A 21088-nucleotide genomic window follows, 5' to 3' on the forward strand; every position below is an offset into this window, starting at 1 on the left:
CCGGGGGCAGTACGAAGTGTGCTGGTCAGGAGAAATTGCGTCGCGGCTGGAAGGAGGCGTGGGACCCGGGGCTCAGCGGGAGGCCCTAGGCAGGTCCTGCGGTGCGCCGGAGCGGGAGCCGGCAGGGCGGCTGAGGTAGCCCGAAGCGGAGCGTCTCAAACAGACCTTTATTTTCTCAGGAATTCACTCCCAGCTGGGTTCGAGGTCCTAGTTAGACTTCGGACAAACCAGTTCCGAGGGGGAATCAGTGCCAGTGGCTTCCCCGCTTTGCAGGGGTTGCAGGGGTGGTGAGCCGGTGCGGTCCGGGCCGCGGCGGAGCGGGGGCCGGAGCCCCTGACCGTGCGGATGCCGGCGGAGCGGCTCTGCGGCCCCCGTACTGGAGAGCGCGGCGGCCGCGGGGCGGGGCCGGCGGACGCCATCGCGTCGCTACGGGCTGGCGGCGTTGACGGCCTGGTCAGGACCGCCGCGGCGTCCTCGCCGGCCTCCGCTCGCCCACGGCCGCCCGGGCCCTCGCCTCGTCCCCCGCGGCGGCGCGCGCGGCCGGGTTGGGCGGGGCGGTTCCGGGGATGAGGAGGCGGCGGCGCGCCGAGACGATGCTTCTGAGCTGAAGAGACGCCGGCGTACGGCCGAGCGCAGCGCCGACCGGCGGGATGGCTCAGCCGGCGGGCGGCGAGGGGCCACGGGCGGAGCCGGCGGGCGGCGAGGGGCCGCCGGACCCCGGGGCGGCCGCGGGCGTGGCGGGGGTCCCGCAGGACGCTCTGAGCCTGGAGGAGATCCTGCGGCTCTACAACCAGCCCATCAACGAGGAGCAGGCGTGGGCCGTGTGCTACCAGTGCTGCGGCTCCCTGCGCGCCGCAGCCGCCGGCCGCCGCCAGCCCCGCCGCCGCGCGCGCTCGGCCGCGCAGATCCACGTCTGGAGGGATGGCGCCGTCACCCTGGCGCCCGGCGACGCGGGAGAGCCGCCCCCCGCCGCGGGTGAGGCCGCCGACCCGCGCCCCCATGGGAGGACCCCCGCCGGGGCCGCCTTTTTCCTCACAGTCCCCGGGCCCGCCCTTCCGCCCCGCAACCCCCCATCTCCCCCCGGAGGACCCCCGCAACGGCCCCCTTTTTCCTCGGAGTCCCCGGGCCCGCCCTTGCGCCCCGCGACCCCTATCTCCCACGAGAGGACCTCTGCCCAGGTCCCCTTCCCTTGCCGGCTCCGGGCCCTTCCACCCCAGCGACCCCCCCAACCTCTCACCGGAGACTCGGGAGGAGCCGGGTCTCGGCCCGCGGGGAAGGGCAGTGCTGGCGCTGTGGCCGAGTGGGGTCCCACGTAGGTCAGAGCATGGCGGGGGGTGGGGGGGCAGCGGCACAAAGAGGGCCTCTGAGGAGGGCGTCCGAGTGGGCCTGGTGGGCCTGGGCAGGCCTGCGCCTGCGCCCCCCTGCAGGGCCGCGGACCTGCCGGGAGTGCTGGTAACTGTACGGGCTGTCATAGGACGGCTGCCTGCGGCTTGTTGGGGAAATGGAGTGGGTTCCTTTTCATGATGAGCTCTGTATGCATACTTACATGCCATGGCTGTTTACTTGTTGTATTTGTGATGTGATAGGTGTTATAAAAGGTTCACTTGAGATCTTGTCCGGGATAGTTCATTTCGGTGTCAGGGATAGTTCATTTCTGTGTCAGGAAAATTACACTTTTCGGAATAAGTAGCCAGCTAATAGTATTTTTAAAAATTTGGCAATAATATTCCTTCGGTTTGGAAATATAAAGAAATCTGAGCCCTGAGGAGAATTCTGCTGTTTTGGGAGAAATGGAAGAAGAGATTAAATAATGATTTTTAGCTCCTGAAAGTTATAAAATAATTACTGTTGACCTGTGTATCAAAATTTGTTGTGATGAAAAAACAGGCTTTTAAAGTAAAAAGTTGACAAGATGTCAGATAAATGGATAAAATGGATTTTAGTTAGGTCATAGTCTAATGTAAATTCTTCAAGATTATCACCTACACATGTAGCTAGAGCTTACATCAAAGATTTATTGATGAAGAGGAGGTTGATAACAGGTTTCTCCTATCAGTTTTTATCTAATTCAGTTTTTTGAGAGGCAAGTCTATTAAAAATGTAGAAAATTAATCCACCCTCACTATTAGAAAGTTGATGGAGTTGTCAAAATGCTTAAGGTGAAAGATGTAATTCAGAACTAGTCAGTAAAATGACATTTAATGAGAATCCTTATCTAAATTGATTGAAATAAAGAACATTCAAGATAGTTTATCAGTTCTTTCAATTGTACCAGAACATTTATTTATTTTTAGTGTTAGGTAACCACATTTTAGAATTTTTATTTATTCAAAGCCAGTCTTTTTATGATTCTTTTGAAATTATTTTATTTCAGACAGTTTTTTAGTTTACTTGATGTGTTTATTGCTTTTAAACTTGGACTTAGTATTAGTGGGAAATACTTGCAATTATAAGTTATTTACAATGTATTAATAGGATATGAAAAGATACATTTATAAAATACAGCAAAGCCAGGCCTTGAGATCTAGTGTTTCAAGAGGAAAAATGGTTGTGTGCAACCTGCTTTTAGAAGCAGCATTGGTAGTAGTGATTTTCGGAAGGAACAAACCCCAGTTTACATTGTCTCTTGAACTTAATCCTAGAAGAGTGTAATTTAAATTGTTTGTGGACCTACTAGTAGTTTAGTTGTCAAAGACCGGTGGATTCTGGTGGTAGTTTTTTAAAAAATTAGAAGCTTAGGTCGAAATGAATTATTATTATTTTTTTAAAGATTTTATTTATTTATTTTCCCCCCAAAGCCCCAGTAGATAGTTGTATGTCATAGCTGCACATCCTTCCAGTTGCTGTATGTGGGACGTGGCCCCAGCATGGCCGGAGAAGCGTTGGGCGCCGGGGATCCGAACCCGGGCTGCCAGCAGCGGAGCGCGTGCACTTAACCGCTAAGCCATGGGGCTGGCCCTGAATTATTATTTTTTTTGCATCGTTAGTGTGAATGATGGAGAGATTAGGAGAGTTGTTTCCTGCAGCAGCAGTAATGGACTTGTAATCCATCCTCTTAGTCCTTAGTTCTGCTCATGACCTCTACTACCAGTTGTGGAGAGAGTCCAGTCAAAGTTGTTGATGTCGTCTTGAGCATTTTAGGGCTGACTGATTAAAAGTCTTTGGAAAGTTTATACTAAAATAATGTTGAAATTAGTTTATTTCCTCTTAGGAATTAAGGGTAGTTGCATGGCTGTGGAAGGCACGATGTCTTCTGAACATTTAATCTTCATTCTTAAAAATCCTGTACAATTTGGTACTGTGCACACTTGTATAAATTCTATTTTTAAGGAAAAATGGTTATTTTGACACCTCCATTCTAAGAAGCGCTTTCTTTTTCATTATAAGGTGTTTAACGTGATTATATGTTGTTGGCAATCAACAGCATTTATATTTTCATGTGATATCTGTTGACTTATTTTCTAAATGGAGTTTTAAGGAAAAGTTAGGTGACTTACTCAAATTCATATTGGTAACTCTTTGAATCAAATCCAGGTCTTTTAATCTCTAGGCTTTGTAGTAAAATACTGTGGAATGAAACAGATTAGGTTTCAATTTGGATCATGATTTCTTCCCTTCCTAGCTAAGTGACCTTGAGTAAGTTCCATAATCTCCCTGAGTCCAGCCTTCTCATCTGTAAAATGAGAACAGATCACTTTTTTCACAGGATAGAGGTTTAAGTGAGATGGTACCTATAAAGTGACTAATGCAAGGCTTGGGATGTAGCAGATACTCGGTGGGTTTTAGTTCCCTTCCTCCCCTAATCCTGTGGTCCTTTCACATCACCATGGTGCCTCTGATCCAGCTGTTCTGTATTTTTACAGAATTGGGACAAATGTCTAAGTCAGGGTTTCTCAACCTCGGCACTATTGACATTTTTGTCTGAATAATTATTTGTTATGGGTGCTGTCCTGTGCCTGCACAGGATGTTTAGCAGCATCCATGGTCTCTACCCACTAGATACCAATAACCACCTGCCCCCTCTCCCCAGTCGTGACAAGAAACAAGTGTCTCCAGACATGGGCAAATGTCCCCTGCGGGGCAAAATCATTCCCTGTTGAGAAACACTGAGAACCACTGGTCTGGCAGACAATGGGTGGTGCCCAGGAGTGTGTTCAGTGTGGAGAAATGGATCTTTCAGCTGACCACTGTTCCCTCCACTGTTGAGTTGAATGAATGAGTGGTATTGGTGGTTCTTACCACTATCAACAGTATCTCTCCATTTAGTCCCATAGAAAGAAAAAGCGCCTCGCACGCTTTCTTGAGTTGTTTTGGAGTTGAACGTAGTAGTAATTGATTTTAGTTCTTGTTTACTTTTAACAGTATTCATACACCCAGAATATTCACATTCAGTTTGAATTAAAAAATTAGAAATACATTATAACAGAAATAGAAAAATGATGAAATGTGTGGGAGGCATGGAAATGAGACCAATATTGGGAAAAAAACAATGAAGAATGATTAATTTTAATTAGCATTCACATTTTAATTAGCATTCAGATATAAGTTAGAGCCATGTACTAACATGGCCCTGAAAGTAGCATGATGTAGGACTGAAGGAGATGAATTAAAGAAAAAGGAAGAATTAGTTCTTTAGAGGATATCTTGAGAGTAAAAAGGATTAAATTACAAATTAGGATCTTAAAACAAGCAATATATTTTATGAAGTATTTCTGTGATGACAAGAGGGATACGTTGCTTAGAAGCAAGAGGGCTTATGATTCTTCTTAGGTGACTTACTTAAAATTTTTATTTTCCCCAATGTTTATGTGCTTGGTAAAAGTTTATTATATACAAGTTGGTGAAGTTTTCCCTTACAACCTGCTGTTTGTCACCAGTGCACCTAACCGGCATTTAGAACACATTTTGGTATACACATTCTTTAGAAAGTCGTCATTGATGGAATTTAGGTTATATTCCAGATCTTTACAAGATTAGCATATTTTTTTTTTCTGGGATGCCACAAAGAATTATTAATAACAGTAGTATTAGAGCTTAGAACCAATACATGGTCTCAGCAGCCTCTGAGGCCTTAAACCTATCTGACAAAAATATCTTATTTCAGATTTTGGTTTCAAAATTTTTGCTATACCTTTAGCTTTAATTTGAAAAATTATGACCACATCTTGATTAAAAATAATCTTAAAATTGATAATAGGTTTTCCCGGGAGGAACAATAAAAGCCCATGTGCATACTAATAAAGGGATCCTTTGGTACTGGGAACATTCAGGCTTTGTTTGGGATTTGAAAAGAGGATATGATCAGTCAAGCTTCTCAGCAAGGTTCATGCTAATTTGGTGGGGGAAGTGGTCTTGGAATAATATCCTATTTGATTTTAAAGAGAGACAGAATATTTCTGGAAAGGTTGAAATAGTGAAAACATGTTTAAAAACATTAATTTTTGTTCACTCTTGGTATATTTCTTGAGTGTTCAGATCCTGATCGTTAAATGAAAGAAACATTTAAGGTATATGTATATATGTGTCCAGGGCAGAGGTTGGAGGTGAATGACGGTATTAGGGGTTGGTGAAATGCCTTATCAGTTAGAGTAATAGGTAAGAATTATTCCATTTTAACAATATGTCCAGAGATGCGGGGTTAATTCAATTTAAAAACATGTATTGAGTTCCTACTATGTGCAAGCAGTGTTCAAATTTCCATGGGTGATGTAAACATAAATTGTTCTAGTCATTAAAGAAGAGAAAATAAAACATAAACACAGTGATAAATTTACCATGCAGCTTATGCAGCTTCAACTTTAAGCCCACTCATTTACACAGGCGCCTTCTAGGCCCCTGGGAGGGGCTTTAACGGTATGTCCAGGTGGTCATTTGCACAATTAAGATATTTTAGCCATGATCAGTTAAGATTGCTGTCACTTTTGACTCCAATTTACTCACCAACATACTTGCACTTGGGTTGTGGGGAGTGGCCACAGACATTTTTGGGAGAAATTTTGGAATAATGCATTTGTAGTGTTATCTCTCTATTTCTGCCTTATGCAGAGGCAAACAGTGGAAAGAATTTAGTCATATATGTATATATTGGTATTTAAGTAAGTTGGAATTTTATTGGGAAGCCATTAGTTTCACTAAGAGTTTTGACTCAACTTTAGAAGAAAAAAGTCATTGATCTACCAGGGGACTATATGTTGATAAAAGATGTTGAGTCATACTCTGTGTGTTTTATTTGTAAGGTCAAAACTGCTTTCCTGCATCATAGATTCTGTAAAATGGCAACAGTTTCCATCCCACTTTCATTAGTGTCATTGGAGCTATATTATATTTCCCTTTGCTTCCTGTTGTCTAAGTAGAAAAAAGAAACTATCCTGTCCCAGATATTTGTTTAAAACTATGAGGAAAAAATATTGCCTGTTGCCAAATATAGTGGGGTTTTTTTAAATTAAATTTTTATTTTGAGATAATTTAGATTTACAGATAGTACACCCACTTTCCCTAATGTTAACATCTTACACTACTGTGTTATATTTTTCAAAACTAAGAAGCCAACATTGGCACATTACTGTTAACTAAACACTAGACTTCATTTGGATTTCCATAGTTTTTCTATTAATGTCCTTTTTCTGTTCCAGAATCCCATCCAGGATACCATATTGCATTTAGTCATCATGTCTCCTTAGTCTCTTGTGGTCTGTGGCAGTTTCTCAGATTTTCCTGTTTCCCATGACCTTGACAGTGTTGAGGATTACTGGTCAGGGGTTTTGTAGACTGTCCTCCATTTAGGTTTGCCTGATGTTTTCCTTACTAGACTGGGGATATGCATTTGGGTGAAGAATACCAGAGAGGGGAAGGATTCCTCTTGTCACATCGGATTGGGGCACATGATATCCAGGCAACACCACTGGTGATATGACCCTTGTTTGCCAGGTTTCTCCACTAAAGAGTTACTGCTTTTACCTTTTCTATACTCTCTTCTTTGGAAAGGAGTCACTAAGTCCAGCCTGCATTCAAGGAGGGGTCAAATATCTACTTAATATTGCAGGTTTTCCCTGCTATCTGAAAGGAGAGTGTACCCTTGAAACCTTTCGTAAGCCCAGATGGCATAAAGTGAAGAAGCATTTACCATAAATTTATGTGGGAAAAATTTTTGAGTGTACCCAGACCCAAAAAATAACCCATCAAAATAAATCAGTATAAAGCACAGATGCTCAAAGACACAATTTAGAGTTATGGTGACTTGATCCTGAGGTGCTGAGTGCAGTTTCCGGGGAAGGAGCTTGGCAGTGCCACTCTCGCTGCTTGGGGTGCATGCTGCCTCTACGATGGCTCACTGCAAAACAAATGCTGAATGCTATTTTTCACCTTTTTTTTTTTTGAGAAGATTAGCCCTGAGCTAACATCTGTTGCCAGTCTTCCCCTTTTTTTTTGCTTGAGGAAGATTGTCCCTGAGCTAACATTTGTGCCAGTCTTCCTCTATTTTGTATGTGGGTCGCGGTCACAGCATGGCTTGACGAGTAGTGTAGGTCTGCACCCAGGATCCCAACCCACGAAGAGCATGCCAGACTTTAACCACTCAGCCATGGGACTGGCCCTGCCTTTTTTTCTTAAAGCAAAAATCCTCTTCAGATTTCTTTCATTTAGCGAAAACAAGTACTAATGTAGGTCTTTCGTAAAAGCCAAGTGGTGTAAAGTGAACTTTTGGATAGTGGGGGAACCTGTATTTGGAATTTTTCTATAAGGAAGATTTGTCCCTTCTCCATTTACTTATTTATGCAATCATTTATTATTTTTTTTTTTGTGAGGAAGGTCAGCCCTGAGCCAACATCCATGCCAATCCTCCTCCTTTTTTTTCCCCAAAGCCACAGTAGATAGTTGTATGTTATAGTTGCACATCCTTCTAGTTGCTGTATCTGGGACGCCGCCCCCGCATGGCCCGTCAAGCGGCACGTCGGTGCGCGCCCGGGATCCAAACCCAGGCCGCCAGCAGTGGAGTATGCGCACCCAACCGCCAAGCCACGGGGCTGGCCCCTGCCATCATTTATTTATATCAGTCTGGACTCACATATATTTTAATTGTTATCCATTACCATGTTATATATTTTGTTGTTCAGATTGTTCCAGCTGTGGCCTTTGGAAGCTCCTTCAGGTTGACTCTTGTGTCCCTTTGACATGCAACCATTCTTTTGTGTCTTTGAGCACATGCTGGCTTTCTGGCCCTACAAGTTGCTTCAAGGCTTATCGTGTATATTTTCTACCCCTGCCCTAGAATCAGACATATCTCCAAGGAGCTCAGTGCTGAGTATTCTTGTTGGTGCTGGGGTTGTTTTGTTTTCAATATAGAAGAAGAGTTGAAATATTGAAAAGTTTAGTTATTTTTGGTTTTCAAACTTTGTTAGATTTGGGAAGTATCTCGTTCTGGTATCTCACTTTTACTGGCATGCCCACCCCTGTCTGTATATTCGTTTATTCATTCCACAGTTATTTATTGAATATCATAGAGCCAAGTTGAATAGGGAGGTTCAGAGAGAACAGTCTGTACAAGTTGTTTATTAGAAGGGAGAGATACCTGGGAACTGAAGCTAGAGGAGCCTATATTGGGATAGCAACGTAGATATTCTGGAGCTGAGGGGAGGTCAATGAAATGTGGCCTGAGGTCAAGTATGGATTGACTGAAGTATGTGGATGGTCAGGAACTGGTTTGGGACAAATCTTGTGATCGTTGGCTCCCTCTTGCCAGTAGTTATGGATACTCTGGGCTAGAGGTGTCCCTAAAGCAGCAGGAGCAGAACCATGCATAATGGTGGCGATGAACCACATTTGAGATAGTTCCCCATTTTGTAAACATGCATTTTCATTACTGCTCTGAAGTGCAACATGTGGATAAAATACACTCTTTGTGATATGCTCATAAAATGTCTTAAATGACCAAGATGAAAACTAAGTGTCATTGGGCAAATGGTTTTTGGTCTTGGCTAAGTATGTCAGACTGTTACATGAGATCATGGTTACTTTAGGGACCAGAAGAATACTGATGTATGTAAAGCAAGGCAAATTAATTGGGAGAAGTGGTGATATTTTCCCTAATTCTAATTTCTGTATAGTTACTTTTGAGTGATAGTATAACAGGGTCAAGACAAGGCAAGATTTATTTTTTCTTGCGTTGAATTTATTGGGCTTAACTGGTCCAGCCTTTGCTGTTCTCAGGTCAATATCTAACTGGCATTCTCTTGATTTTTAAATATATCAAGGGTAGGCATTCGTGACATCTTGTTTTGTTTTGCTGCTTGCATTGCCCTCATCATACAAAGAAAATACATTAAGAAAATGTCCCACCAAACTTTTACGCAATTTAAGCATGTTTCATCTAGGTGCACGAGAGTTGGACAGACGTTTTTTGTTTTAGTGATGACAAGCGGGTGATGAAGTGTTGGTCAGGATCTGTTAAAAGAGTTTTTTTGGTGTATGTCGTGTATGTTTGAAGATAATTAAATCATTGACCACTTTTCTCCTGGCTAAAATCTAATTTCTTTTGACATTTCCTGCTCAAAACTTATTTTCTTGGGCTTTTTCCACAAATTTTTCTTTTTTTTTTTTTGAAATTCATCATATATACAGAAAAGTGCACAAATCATTAGTGACATAACCACATGAACACCAACCTGATTAAGAATGAAAACACATTATGAGTAGCCCAGAAGCCTTCCACATATAATCATTGTCTTAGTTTTTAGCACCATAGATTGGGCTTGCTTGTTTGTGAACTTTATATGCATGGAATCTTATATGTTTTTTGTATCTGTCTTCTTTTGCTCAATATTATGTTTATAAGATACATAACTTGTTGCATGTAGCATTAGTTTGTTTTCATTGCTATGCAGTATCAATTGTATGAAAATACCAAAATTGATTTACCCATTCTGCTGTTGACGGGCATATGAATTGTTAGGAGTTTTTAGCTATTTCAAATAACACTGCTGTGAACACTCTTGAATATATGTATGCACTTGTGTTAAATGTATATCTATTAGAATTGCTGGATGGTTGCATGTGTGTCTCTTCAGTTTTAGTAGATATTGCCAAGTAGATATTGCCAAGCAGTTTTCCAAAGTGGTTGTTTCGGTTTACTTTTCTTACTGGCAATGTATCTGTTGCTTTCTGCTCTAACACTTGGAAATATCATTAGAAAAAGAAAATTTTAGCTATTCTGGTGGCTATGTAATGGTACATATCTCGTAATGGTTTTAAGTTGCATTTATTTGATGGCTAATCATATTGAGTGCCTTTTCATATGTTTATTGGCCATGAGGATGTATTTTTTGTGAAATTTCTTTTCAGATCTTTTGACTATTTTTCTACTATGTTTTTTTCTTATAAAATGTATGTGACATGAAAGTTACCATTTCAACCATTTAATTTAATGGCATTAATTACATTTACAACGTTGTACAACTGTCCCCACTGTCTATTTGCAAAATTTTTCATCACACAAACAGAAACTCTGTAGCTATTAAGCAGTAACTGCCCATTCTCCCTTTCTCCTAGCCCCTGGTAACCTTTAATCTACTTTTATTATGTTTTTTTGTCTTTTCTCATTTTTTTTTTTTTTTTTTTTTGGTGAGGAAGATCAGGTGAGGAACATCCATGCCAATCCTCCTCCACTTTATGTGGCACGCCACCACAGCATGGCCTGACAAGCAGTGTGTCCGTGTGCGCCCAGGATCTGAACCCGGCCTGCCGGCAGCAGAGTGCATGCACTTAACCGCTATGCCACGGGGCCGGCCCTATCTTTTCTCATTTTTATATGTTCTGATTTTTATATACTCTGGATACGGCCCATTTGCCAGTTATATGTATTGCAGTATCGTCTCCAACTCTGTGGCTTTCCTTTTTACCTTGTTAATGGTGTGTTTTGATAAATAGAAGTTTTAATATATCACATTTTCATTATCTTTGAATTAAAATATCTTTCTAATTTTCATTGTGATTTCTTCTTTGATTCGTAGATTATTCTGTCAATTCTTACTTATCTATTGAGTCTATATTATTAGGTGCATACAAATTTAGAGTTGTAATATCTTCTTGGTGGATTGACACTTTTATCAATGTGGCTATAGTTACGTGTGTATAATTACACCAACTTTCTTTGATTAATGTTTGCATGTTATATTCCGTTCCATAATTTGCCTTTGAACTTTTTTGTAGTCTTACATTTATTTATTTATTTATTTATTTATTTTTTTAAGATTTTATTTATTCATTTTTTTCCCCCCAAAGCCCCAGTAGATAGCTGTATGTCATAGGTTCACATCCTTCTAGTTGCTGTACGTGGGACCCGGCCTCGGGTTGGACGGAGAAGTGGTGCCTTGGGGCGTGCCCGGGATCCGAACCCGGGCCGCCAGCATCAGAGCGTGCGCACTTAACCGCTAAGCCACGGAGCCGGCCCTAGTCTTACATTTAAAGTGTGTCTTTTATAAGCAGGATATAGTTTGGATTTGTTTTTTATCTAATATAATAATCTTTAATTTTAAATTGGATTGTTTATTCCATTTACATTTAATATAATTACTAATATTTGGGTTTTAAAATATGCCATCTTACTATTTGCTTTCTATTTGTCCCACCAGTCCTATATTCATTTTCTCTCCCTTATCTTCCTTTTGATTAAGTATTTTTTTAATTGTTAAAATTTCTTCATTCATTAGCTTGCTTTTTGCACATTCCTTTACTATTCTTTTAGTAGTTATTTTACAACGTGCATTATTGACTTTTTATTAAAATTTCGTATAACTTACTAGTGTATTGCTCTCCAGAGAATGCAAAGATCTTAAAGCACTGTAACGCCGTTTATCTCCTTTTGCTTTTTTATGATTGTTGACATGTATTTTAGTTTATTATGGATTTTAAATATAAGACAATATTTTTGTACAATTTAATATTCATTTAGACTCCTCCACATATTTGCTCTTCCCAAGCTGTTTGTTTCTTCCTATATTACTATACTTTCTTCTAGGATCATTTTCCTCCTGCCTGAAGAACTCCCTTTAGTATTTTCTGTAGTAAACAGGTCTGCCACTGTTGAATTCACTCAGTTTTTGTTAGGCTGAAAATATCTCTATATTGTCTTTATTTTTAAAACAAATTTTAATTAAAATGTAATTCACAGATAAGTGCATAAATCATAAATGATGAATTTTCGCAATGTGAATACACTCATGTGACCAGGACACAGATTAAGGAACAGAACTTATTAGCATCCTAGAAGGCCTGCTTGTGCACCCTTTCAGTCACCAGCTACCCCAAGAGTCACCACTGTCATGACCCCTTTTAACACCAGAATTTTTGTCTGTATTGAACTTATATATATAAAATCAACCAGTATTATTTTATCTTATGTTTAACTTCTTTCTCTGAATTTTGTGAGATTGATCTGTATTGTTGCATATAGTTGTAGTTTGTTCATTCACCTTTTAGTATCATATTCCATTGCATGAATATACCATAATTTATCCATTCTACTGTAGATGGACATTTGCATTTTTATATCTTACATTTGGATATCGTGATTTGATATTATGAATAATGCTGCTATGAACGTTATTAAACATATCTTTTGGTGAATAAATGTAGCATTTGTGTTGAGTATATACCTAAAAGTGGAATTGCTAGTTTATAGTGTATGTGTATGTTCATTGTTAGTAGATATTGCCAAAAGTTTTCCAAATGATTGCACCTCACAAACTTTAAAAATTAAAACCAATGCAAGACATTAGTCTAAATTTAATAAGGATTTTTTGACTAGTATCATGTATACGGAAAGGCTGTATCCCTAATAACAACAGGATTTGCTGGCCCATATTTAGCTTCTAAAAACTATGACTCTTAGATCTTTTTATGCTACTTGTACATATCTGTTGTCTTTTTCCCTCATATTTCCAGTTTACTTCCTGGCCCAATCTAATTGGAAGCCAAATTCCTATCTAGTATCTTCCCTTAATATCTTGTATTTCTGAGAGATAAGGATACATGTAGATAGAGGTTATGAGTAGTGATAGAATGCTACTAACAGTCACAGTAGGTTGGCTGATCCTGGGCTTGGCCATGTCCTCCTGGAGTTTAGTGAGAATACCATATTAGAGGAATCCCCTGTTACATGATTTTATTTATTCATTTCACCAGTATTTGAGTGCCTTCTAAGGGCATTGTACCAGATATTGAAGATAGAAAGAAGAATAAAGTACACCTATACCTTCAAGAAGATCACAGGTGTGTAAAAACTTACAGTACAGTACAATAATTCCAAAATAATGGAGACATGTACAGAAAACCATGTGAGCCCAAGGAAGAGAGTGACTGACTCTTTGTGATGTAAGGCAGGTTTCACAGAGGAGATCTATCTTTTGGAGGTCTTGAAGGATGAACAGTGGGATAAAAGGAGAAAGACATGTTAGGCAGAAGCAACAGTAAGTACAAAGGTTTACAAATGTGGAAGAACTATTCAAAGAACAATAGGACGTGGATTGTAGTGTGGTATTTCTGTTGACACCCACTTCCTCATACCAAAAGCAGACACTGCTTAATCAGTCATTGCATTTTTGTGCTAAATTTGTAAGCAGCTTCAGAGTTCTCAATGGGGTGCTTCAGGCAGCCACTACCAATTACTTGGAATTGGCACGTGAGGTTGAACCTGTTTGTCTTTTCTGCAGTGGGCGTCCACTGTGCCTGGAGCATAGGATGTGTGTGGGAGTGGTGGAGAATGAGACAGGCTGGAAGGGTATGTTGGCTGGGATCAGGTTATGAAGGACTCTCTGTGCCACACTGAGTTTTTATGTATAGTCTGTATAGGCAATGTAGAACCATATACGGATTTTAAGCAGGAAAATGATGTAAGCAGATAACTTTTTGTAGAAGATAGATTGATGGGCCAGTCCCATGGCTTAGAGGTTAAGTGCGTGCGCTCCGCTTCTGGTGGCCTGGGTTTGGATCCCAGCCGCGCACCGATGCACCGCTTGTCAGGCCGTGCTGAGGCGGCGTCCCACATACAGCAACTAGAAGGATGTGCAACTATGACATACAACTATCTACTGGGGCTTTGGGAGGAAAAAGGGAAAAAAAAAGGAGGAAGATTGGCAAGAGATGTTAGCTCAGGACCAGTCTTCCTCAGCAAAAAGAGGAGGATTGGCATGGATGTTAGCTCCGGGCTGATCTTCCTCAAAAAAAAAAAAAAAAAAAAGAAGAAGAAGAGAGATTGAATTGGGTAAAACTGAGGGCAAAGACACCAGTAGGCATTTCATACTATCATTAGATCTTAGTAGCCTTTAAGTCGCCAAACCAGTTAGGAGTATTGTGGTTGTTCAGATAGGAGATGATGGAGATGTGAATGAGAGTGGTAGGAATGGGGAGAAAGAGTCAGATTGAGATTGATTTAGGAACCAGAATGGGACATGGCTCAGTAGTTTTTGATGTGGGGGTGAGAAAGAGAAAGGAATCTTGAAAGGCTCTCAAACTTCCTGCCTGAGTGCCTGGATGGTCGGGAACGCGGTAGGGGCAAGACAAGGTGGGAAGATGATGACTTATACTTGTTGGGAATTAAATTGGCATGGAAAAAATGTTTTACCTTTGGAGTCATGTTGATTCCTACCATTTCTTTTGCTCTTCCAGAAGGTTGCATATCAACTGTTTAATGTCACAAGGTAACATGGAAAGAGCATAAGAGCTGGCTGGAGAAGATGTGGTTTTGATTCTTGGCTCTGACACTTATTATTGCTTAATTATAACCTCAGGCAAGCCATGTAACCTCTCTGACTCTCTGTCTTTATCTGTAAAATGGAAATAATGTATGTCCAGCCCGTCTTACAAAATTGTTGTGAGAATCAAATGAGGATATTTATGTGAGAGCATTTTGTCAACTCATACATACTGCACACATGTATTCACGGAGCCATTTCTTCTCTTTGTAAAAAGATGAATATTTCAAGGTACTTTGATTCAAGATTGATAAAGAACTTCTAAAACAATCTTAAATATATGTTTGGAAGTCCATAATTCTTGAGGTTGAAAAAATCTGAATTGTTGGTCTTTATACTATCATTAGATTTTAGTTGCCTTAGATGCTCCACCAGGGTTTTCGTGTAGATTGTAGTGGGCTGTGGAGAGTCTAGCAGAATGTCCTGGAAAGTTAATTCGTGTTTGAGCAGCATTTATAGTTTTAAATTATTTCCATTTAAATGTTATATATTCTTGAATTTAGCTTTTCTTTCACTTAACCACTTTCTAACTTGTTTGATATTCACTTAATTTAATTTAGCCTCCTTAAATCCTTTGGGGAGTGAAAGGGGGCTTTTTTATGTTGATAATAAAAATAACATAAATATAACTTTTCCCTCTAAACTCTTGGAACCAGTTTCATTTGCGATCTGTAAGATAAGACAAAGCTTAGATGAAACATTTGGCCTTTTCTATTGCCTGATGTGTACAGAATTAAATTTTGTTGGTGGGAAATGATAAAGTTCGTTAAAAAATTGTCTAATGATAGTTGCTCCCCAGCTCTAACCTTCTTTCATAATTAACATTTTCATTCTATTTGTATTTAAAGAACTTAGTATTTTACTCATAGGTATAATAAAAATGTATAACTTTTGAAGTTAGTTATGGAAGGAAGGTGTTTGTTGACAACATATATATAGTAAAGGTTAAACAGCTAAAAATGTGTGCCTAGGTATTTTTAAAGTTTAAATGAGATATACTGAGTCTTGATAGAGGATAAGTAACATGTTTGGGTAAGTGGATATGGAGAGCAGTTATGGCATCAAGTCTTAAGGAGCTCGAGTTTGGGGATAGAAGTACCTGAGATACTTCTGGTAGGGTTCCTCTTGGCTAGGATGGTCTCATACATGATCAGATGCCACAGTAGGAGGAGATTCTAAGGAGAACACACAATAGTGTATATGAAATGCGTGAAAACCAGAATTCTTCAATTGATAGGAAATATGAGAACATTTGGGATTGGCACTTGGCTAGTAGACCTCTTTTTATGGTTTGGCTTGGGGAGATTCCCCTCTAAGATCTCCTCGTTTTTGAAAAAAGTGATATAGTCCTGTCATCTTAGTGTATTTTTGAGGTCTCATGAAATTTAAGCAATTAATGTTTGAATTAATATCACTAGGGAAAATTTTTAATCTAAATCCTATTTACAAAAATATTTACACTATTTACAAAAATAACCACAACTTCCATCATCCCATCCTCTAACAAAGGAGTGTCAGAAATGTGGCCTCTGTACTGTCACTCCCTAATGCTCCCGTGGCAAACACTGCTAAATGGTCACGGGCACCTTCCACCTCATACTTGCCCTCAGAACTCCTCTGAAGACAGCATTCTAGACAGCCAGTGCCATTCAATTTGAATTGGCATAAGAGGGGAAACCTATTTGCTATAGTGTTGCCAAATTACATAAAATAGATAAAGATAATATCTGAGTTTTGTTGAAAAGGTTATGCTGAAACTGAGTAATTTTTTTTCAATGGAAAATACTTGACATGTAATGATATTTGTTCTATGACATGATATAAAGTTTAGTTAAGATTGCTGACTAGAAAGAGAAAAATAACACTCGAATAATTAAGAAAACATTTTTAAAACTTTGATTTCAGAACAGGCTCAGTTATAACTTGGTTACTGTACTGCCATGGCCTAGGATGGGAGGGTTTGGGATCTAGACCAAACTTACTGCTAAATTGGAGGTGGGGGTGGTGATGGTGGTGAGACCTAACTTCATGGAGGGACAGAAATCAAGGGTGTTAGTTCTGTAAAGCAGTCGCCCCCAAGAAATCCAGTTGGAGGGCTTGCTTGTCTGATAAGCAAGCAGAACCAGAAAAGACAGACAGTAACTGAAGATAAGAGCCAGTAAATGGCCTGTGTTGAGGAAGTCTGGTAGTTAGTTTTAGTCGCTGATATTAGGTCCAAGGGCTCTAGACTCTAGTCCTTAGGAAGGTGACTGGCAATAATAAGCCAAGGGTTACTTTCTTTTTTTAAAATAAGGGATTCAGGGGCTGGCCCTGTGGTGTGGTGGGTAAGTTTGCACGCTCTGCTTCAGCAGCCCAGGGTTTGCGGGTTCGGATCCTGGGTGGGAACCTACGTACCACTCATCAAGCCATGCTGTGGTGGCATCCCACGTACAAAATAGAGGAAGATGGGCACAGATGTTAGCTCAGGGCCAATCTTCCTCACCAAAAAAAACGGTTGTGGGGGTTCAGTTACAGGATCTAGGATGCAAAGTACAGACTAAGGTCTCAAAAATAAAGCAGAAGCCCACATTTCAGAATTGGGATAAACTTGAGATTTATGGCAAAGGTGACCTAAGGCTGAAGGTCCTAGAGCCTGGCTTGCGGAGTCCGCAGATGGGGGTCAGTTGATCTCAAGGAGGGAGAGTCAAGTGCTGGGGAGGGCCTGTCGCACAGGCAGCCATATGGTCTATGAATGAAGAGATGAATGAGTATTTTTTCCATAAGTGGTTTTAAGATGAGAGGTTATGTTCCTGATCAGGGTCAGGATCAAAATCTGTTATCTGTAATAACAAAACTGTTATACAAGCAAACAATAATGTCTTTATGCTTCTACGCCTCTTTAAAGTAGTGAGATTATACTCCAAATTCTACAAAATGTGATTAAATGTATTGTTCACATTGATTATTCAAGGGATTCCTTTTTCCAATTAAGAGGGCATAAAGCTCACATAAACACAGCATACTTTTTTTCTTTGCTTACACTTATTAGTCATGAGTAGGGGACAGGTAAACCAAGTGATATTTAGCAAAATTTGTTTTTAATATTTCCAAACTTCCCCCCCTAGTGCCGACCCTGCTTTGCTTTTGGACACCCATTGCTTCCTAGTCTCTCCCTTACTGAGCTAGGCAAGACTGTAGGATGGCTGTGCTGGGTCAGCAGCCTGAGCAACTGGTCACAGTTCTTTGGCCTCCTATGAATCATTTTATTTTTCAGAGCTTGAGCCTCCTCAACTGTAAAAATGAGCGTTTTACACCAGTAGTTCTCACGTCTGGGCTTCACACCAGCATGTAGAATATGTTTGATATATGTAAAGTGAGTATGGATTAATTTTAAGTGTTAACGAGATATTTCATTAACAATAATTTGTTTTCTTAGAATTTAAAAGAGCATTGTGGGGGTTGGTTTGAATGGCATGTATTTCTAGAAATGTCCAGGGAAGTTTGGATGGATGCCTTTTGTCTTTAATACATTTCTGGTGGAGGGGTTCAGAACAGTTCCACTAATTGTAGTATTTTCCTTAAGGTTTGGGTCTTGTAAAAATAATTGTCAGAGCATCCAAATGAAGTTTTCAACCAGAGTTGTTCAGGGTAGGGAGGTGAAAAATTATAATAACCAGTATCAGTCTTAGAGTGCTGTCAATTTTGGAAGGAATACTTGAGAGGTAAGATAAGACCTTCAAGGGCATGCACAGATGGTAAAAGATGACCACTAAACTAAGGAGACAGGGAGGAGAGAAGACGGTGAAAGGGTGAAGGGAAGGTAGAGAGGATGAGGACTAGAACTCCTCCCCGTGGGCCCCATATCTCAGAAAAGTTGAACCAATTTACGAAATGTCAGCTGCGTTCTCTTCTGGCTACGGCAGCATGCACGGGTGCAGAAGACTCCTGGAACCTAACAGAGATTGGGGGGCAGGCTTAGCACTTACAGGCAAAGGCACAGGTGAAGGCTTATTAAATTATACCTACATGTCTGAGGGGCCAAGTGATCCATTCGTTGACTAAGAGCTTTTTGGGTTTGGAAGAGAAGAGTCTTTTTGATTTATTTTCTCCCTAGAGAGAAGGCTCAAAGACTTAAATGGTAATAGAGCTAACATTTATCAAGTGCTTACTGTGTGACAGGCAACAGGATAAGCAGTTTACTTTGATGCTTACTTTTGATCCTCATGACAACCCTATGATGTAGGTACTATTATTAACCACCACCTTACAAATAGGAGACTGAAGTATAGAGGCCTTAAATTTAGCCAACAGCCCACTTGGGATTCAAACCCCAAAAGTCTGGCCTGAAGCCCTTGCTCTTATCCAAAGTGCTCTATTGCCTTGTGCCCCGTGGGTGAGTTCTCACTACGGGATATTCTGTATGGGATTAGACTGTACAAAGGGTAGCCTGAGGGTCGTGTTTAGGATGGTGAGAGGATGTCATATTGCTTTGACTTTTTGATGGTCTTTTTCATTTCCTGTAACAAATCAGCACTAATTGTGAGGCTTAAAACAACACAAAATTATTATCTTACAGTTTTGGCACTCAGAAGTCTGAAAATGGGTGTTATGGGCTAAAATCAAGGTGTTGGCAGGGCTGTATTCCTTCTGGAGGCTCCAGGGGAGAATCTGTTCCTTGCCTTTTTCAGACTTTCCACATTCCTTGGCTCATGTCCCCCTTCCTGAAGGACATCACTCCAGTCTCTGCTTCCATCATCACATCTCCTTTGAGTCTCCTGCCTCTCTCTCATAAAGCTCCTTGTGATTACATTGCTCCCACCAGGATAATCCAGGCTACTCTCCCCATCTCAGGATCCTTAATCACAGCTGCAAAGTCACTTTTTCACATAAAGTAACACATTCACAGGCTCTGGAGATGAGGATGTGGACATTTTTGGGGGGCCATTACTCAGCTTATTATAGTTTTTTTATTTATGGGTTGATTATAGAGATTGCCGTTCCAGGCTTTCTTATTTTCAGTTTTGAGTAATAACTGATGAAACCTCCCTTCCCACCACCCTTCCCTCAGCCATTGCTCAGTTCCAGCTATTTGACCACTGAATGTCTTTATCCTGGACACCATCACATAAGGAGGAGGGGAAGGCAAGTGTTAGGAAGCTCTGGAGAGAGGTGTAAATTAAAAGTAATGGCTTTTAAAGATCTTAGTGAAAAAGCATAAAAATGAGTTGAATTTTATAATTCTTCATATGATTTAGTTTTGTATTTCAAAATCTATACCTCTTTTACATGGTTGTAATTCTAGTAAACATAAAAATTTGTAGTATTCTGTTTCTCTGTAGAATACTTTTTTTAATTTAAATTTTTGTTTTTTTTGGTGAGGAAGATTAGCCCTGAGCTAACATCTGTTGCCAATCCTCCTCTTTTTGCTGAGGAAGATTGGCCCTGGGCTAACATCCGTGCCCATCTTCCTCTACTTTATGTGTCAAATGCCTGCCACAGCATGGCTTGATGAGCGGTGAGTAGGTCCGCTCCCTGGATCCAAACCCATGAACCCCAGGCTGCCGAAGCAGAGCATGTGGACTTAACCACTATGGCACCGGGCCGGCCGCTCTGTAGAACGTTTTGTTATAAGATTTTTGAAGAATAACTAAGATCTTCATGTTATTTTGGTATGCCCATTTTACTTACCACTTTATTTGCATGTATCTATATCCTGCATCTTTCCACAGGGTTAATAATAAGCTTAGCTACCACTTGCTGAGCCCCTATAGCAGGCATCATGCAGAGCCCTTCAAAACATTTTTTTCATTTAATTTTTCACATCAGCCTTGTTAGGTAGGTATTATTCCCTTTTTTGTAGGTGAGAAAGCTGAAAACTCTGGGAAGTATCTTATTTTAAAGTTGTATCACACAATTAGTAAGTAATGGAACTGAGATTTGAAACTAGGACTGTCAAAATCGAAAGGCTTGTTCTTGCTGTTCTACCACACTACTTTACCAAGGCAGCTAAATGAAAAGCTTACTTAAATAAACTGTTGGTTAAGCATCAACAGTTGTGAAGAAGAAAATACATTGGCATGAGGGCTATTATGGCAGTGGAACATTAAATTTTATTTCACTCTTCCTGACAGCCAGGACAGGAAGAGAAACTTGATGAAACACATAATCTTTGGTTAGCAAATATACCAGTTTTCTCCTGTGTCTAAATTCTAAATTCCTGTTAATCTTTGAGCATCTATATTAGTGACATTGTATGACATAGAGGATAATGATTTGATAATTTAACAACCAAAATAAAAGTATCCTTTATATGGCTGTTTCTTGTGTGAAATGCATAGCAATTTTTTTCATTAAAAATATAATTT

At 40.4% G+C, this 21088-nt stretch overlaps 1 protein-coding gene across 4 annotated transcripts in view; it reads left to right on the top strand.

The window, feature by feature from the left end:
• Positions 1-490: 490 nt before the first annotated feature.
• The window catches only part of SPIRE1 (spire type actin nucleation factor 1), a 250744-nt gene continuing 230146 nt past the window's right edge, over positions 491-21088 (top strand). The window contains exon 1 of one of the 4 annotated variants that reach the window (XR_015554248.1): positions 491-975. Coding sequence is in view for 3 of the 4 variants with exons in the window: in XM_087438942.1 (XP_087295068.1) it covers positions 651-975 (325 nt within the window). In the remaining variant the exon portion in view is untranslated. The remainder of the gene's footprint in view (positions 976-21088) is intronic. The other 3 variants (XM_087438942.1, XM_087438943.1, XM_087438944.1) reach the window with 3 other exon arrangements.

This window comes from Ceratotherium simum, chromosome 14, assembly GCF_057802395.1.
Source record: "Ceratotherium simum simum isolate JZ-2026a chromosome 14, ASM5780239v1, whole genome shotgun sequence".
In the NCBI taxonomy this organism is placed as follows: Eukaryota; Metazoa; Chordata; class Mammalia; order Perissodactyla; family Rhinocerotidae; genus Ceratotherium; species Ceratotherium simum.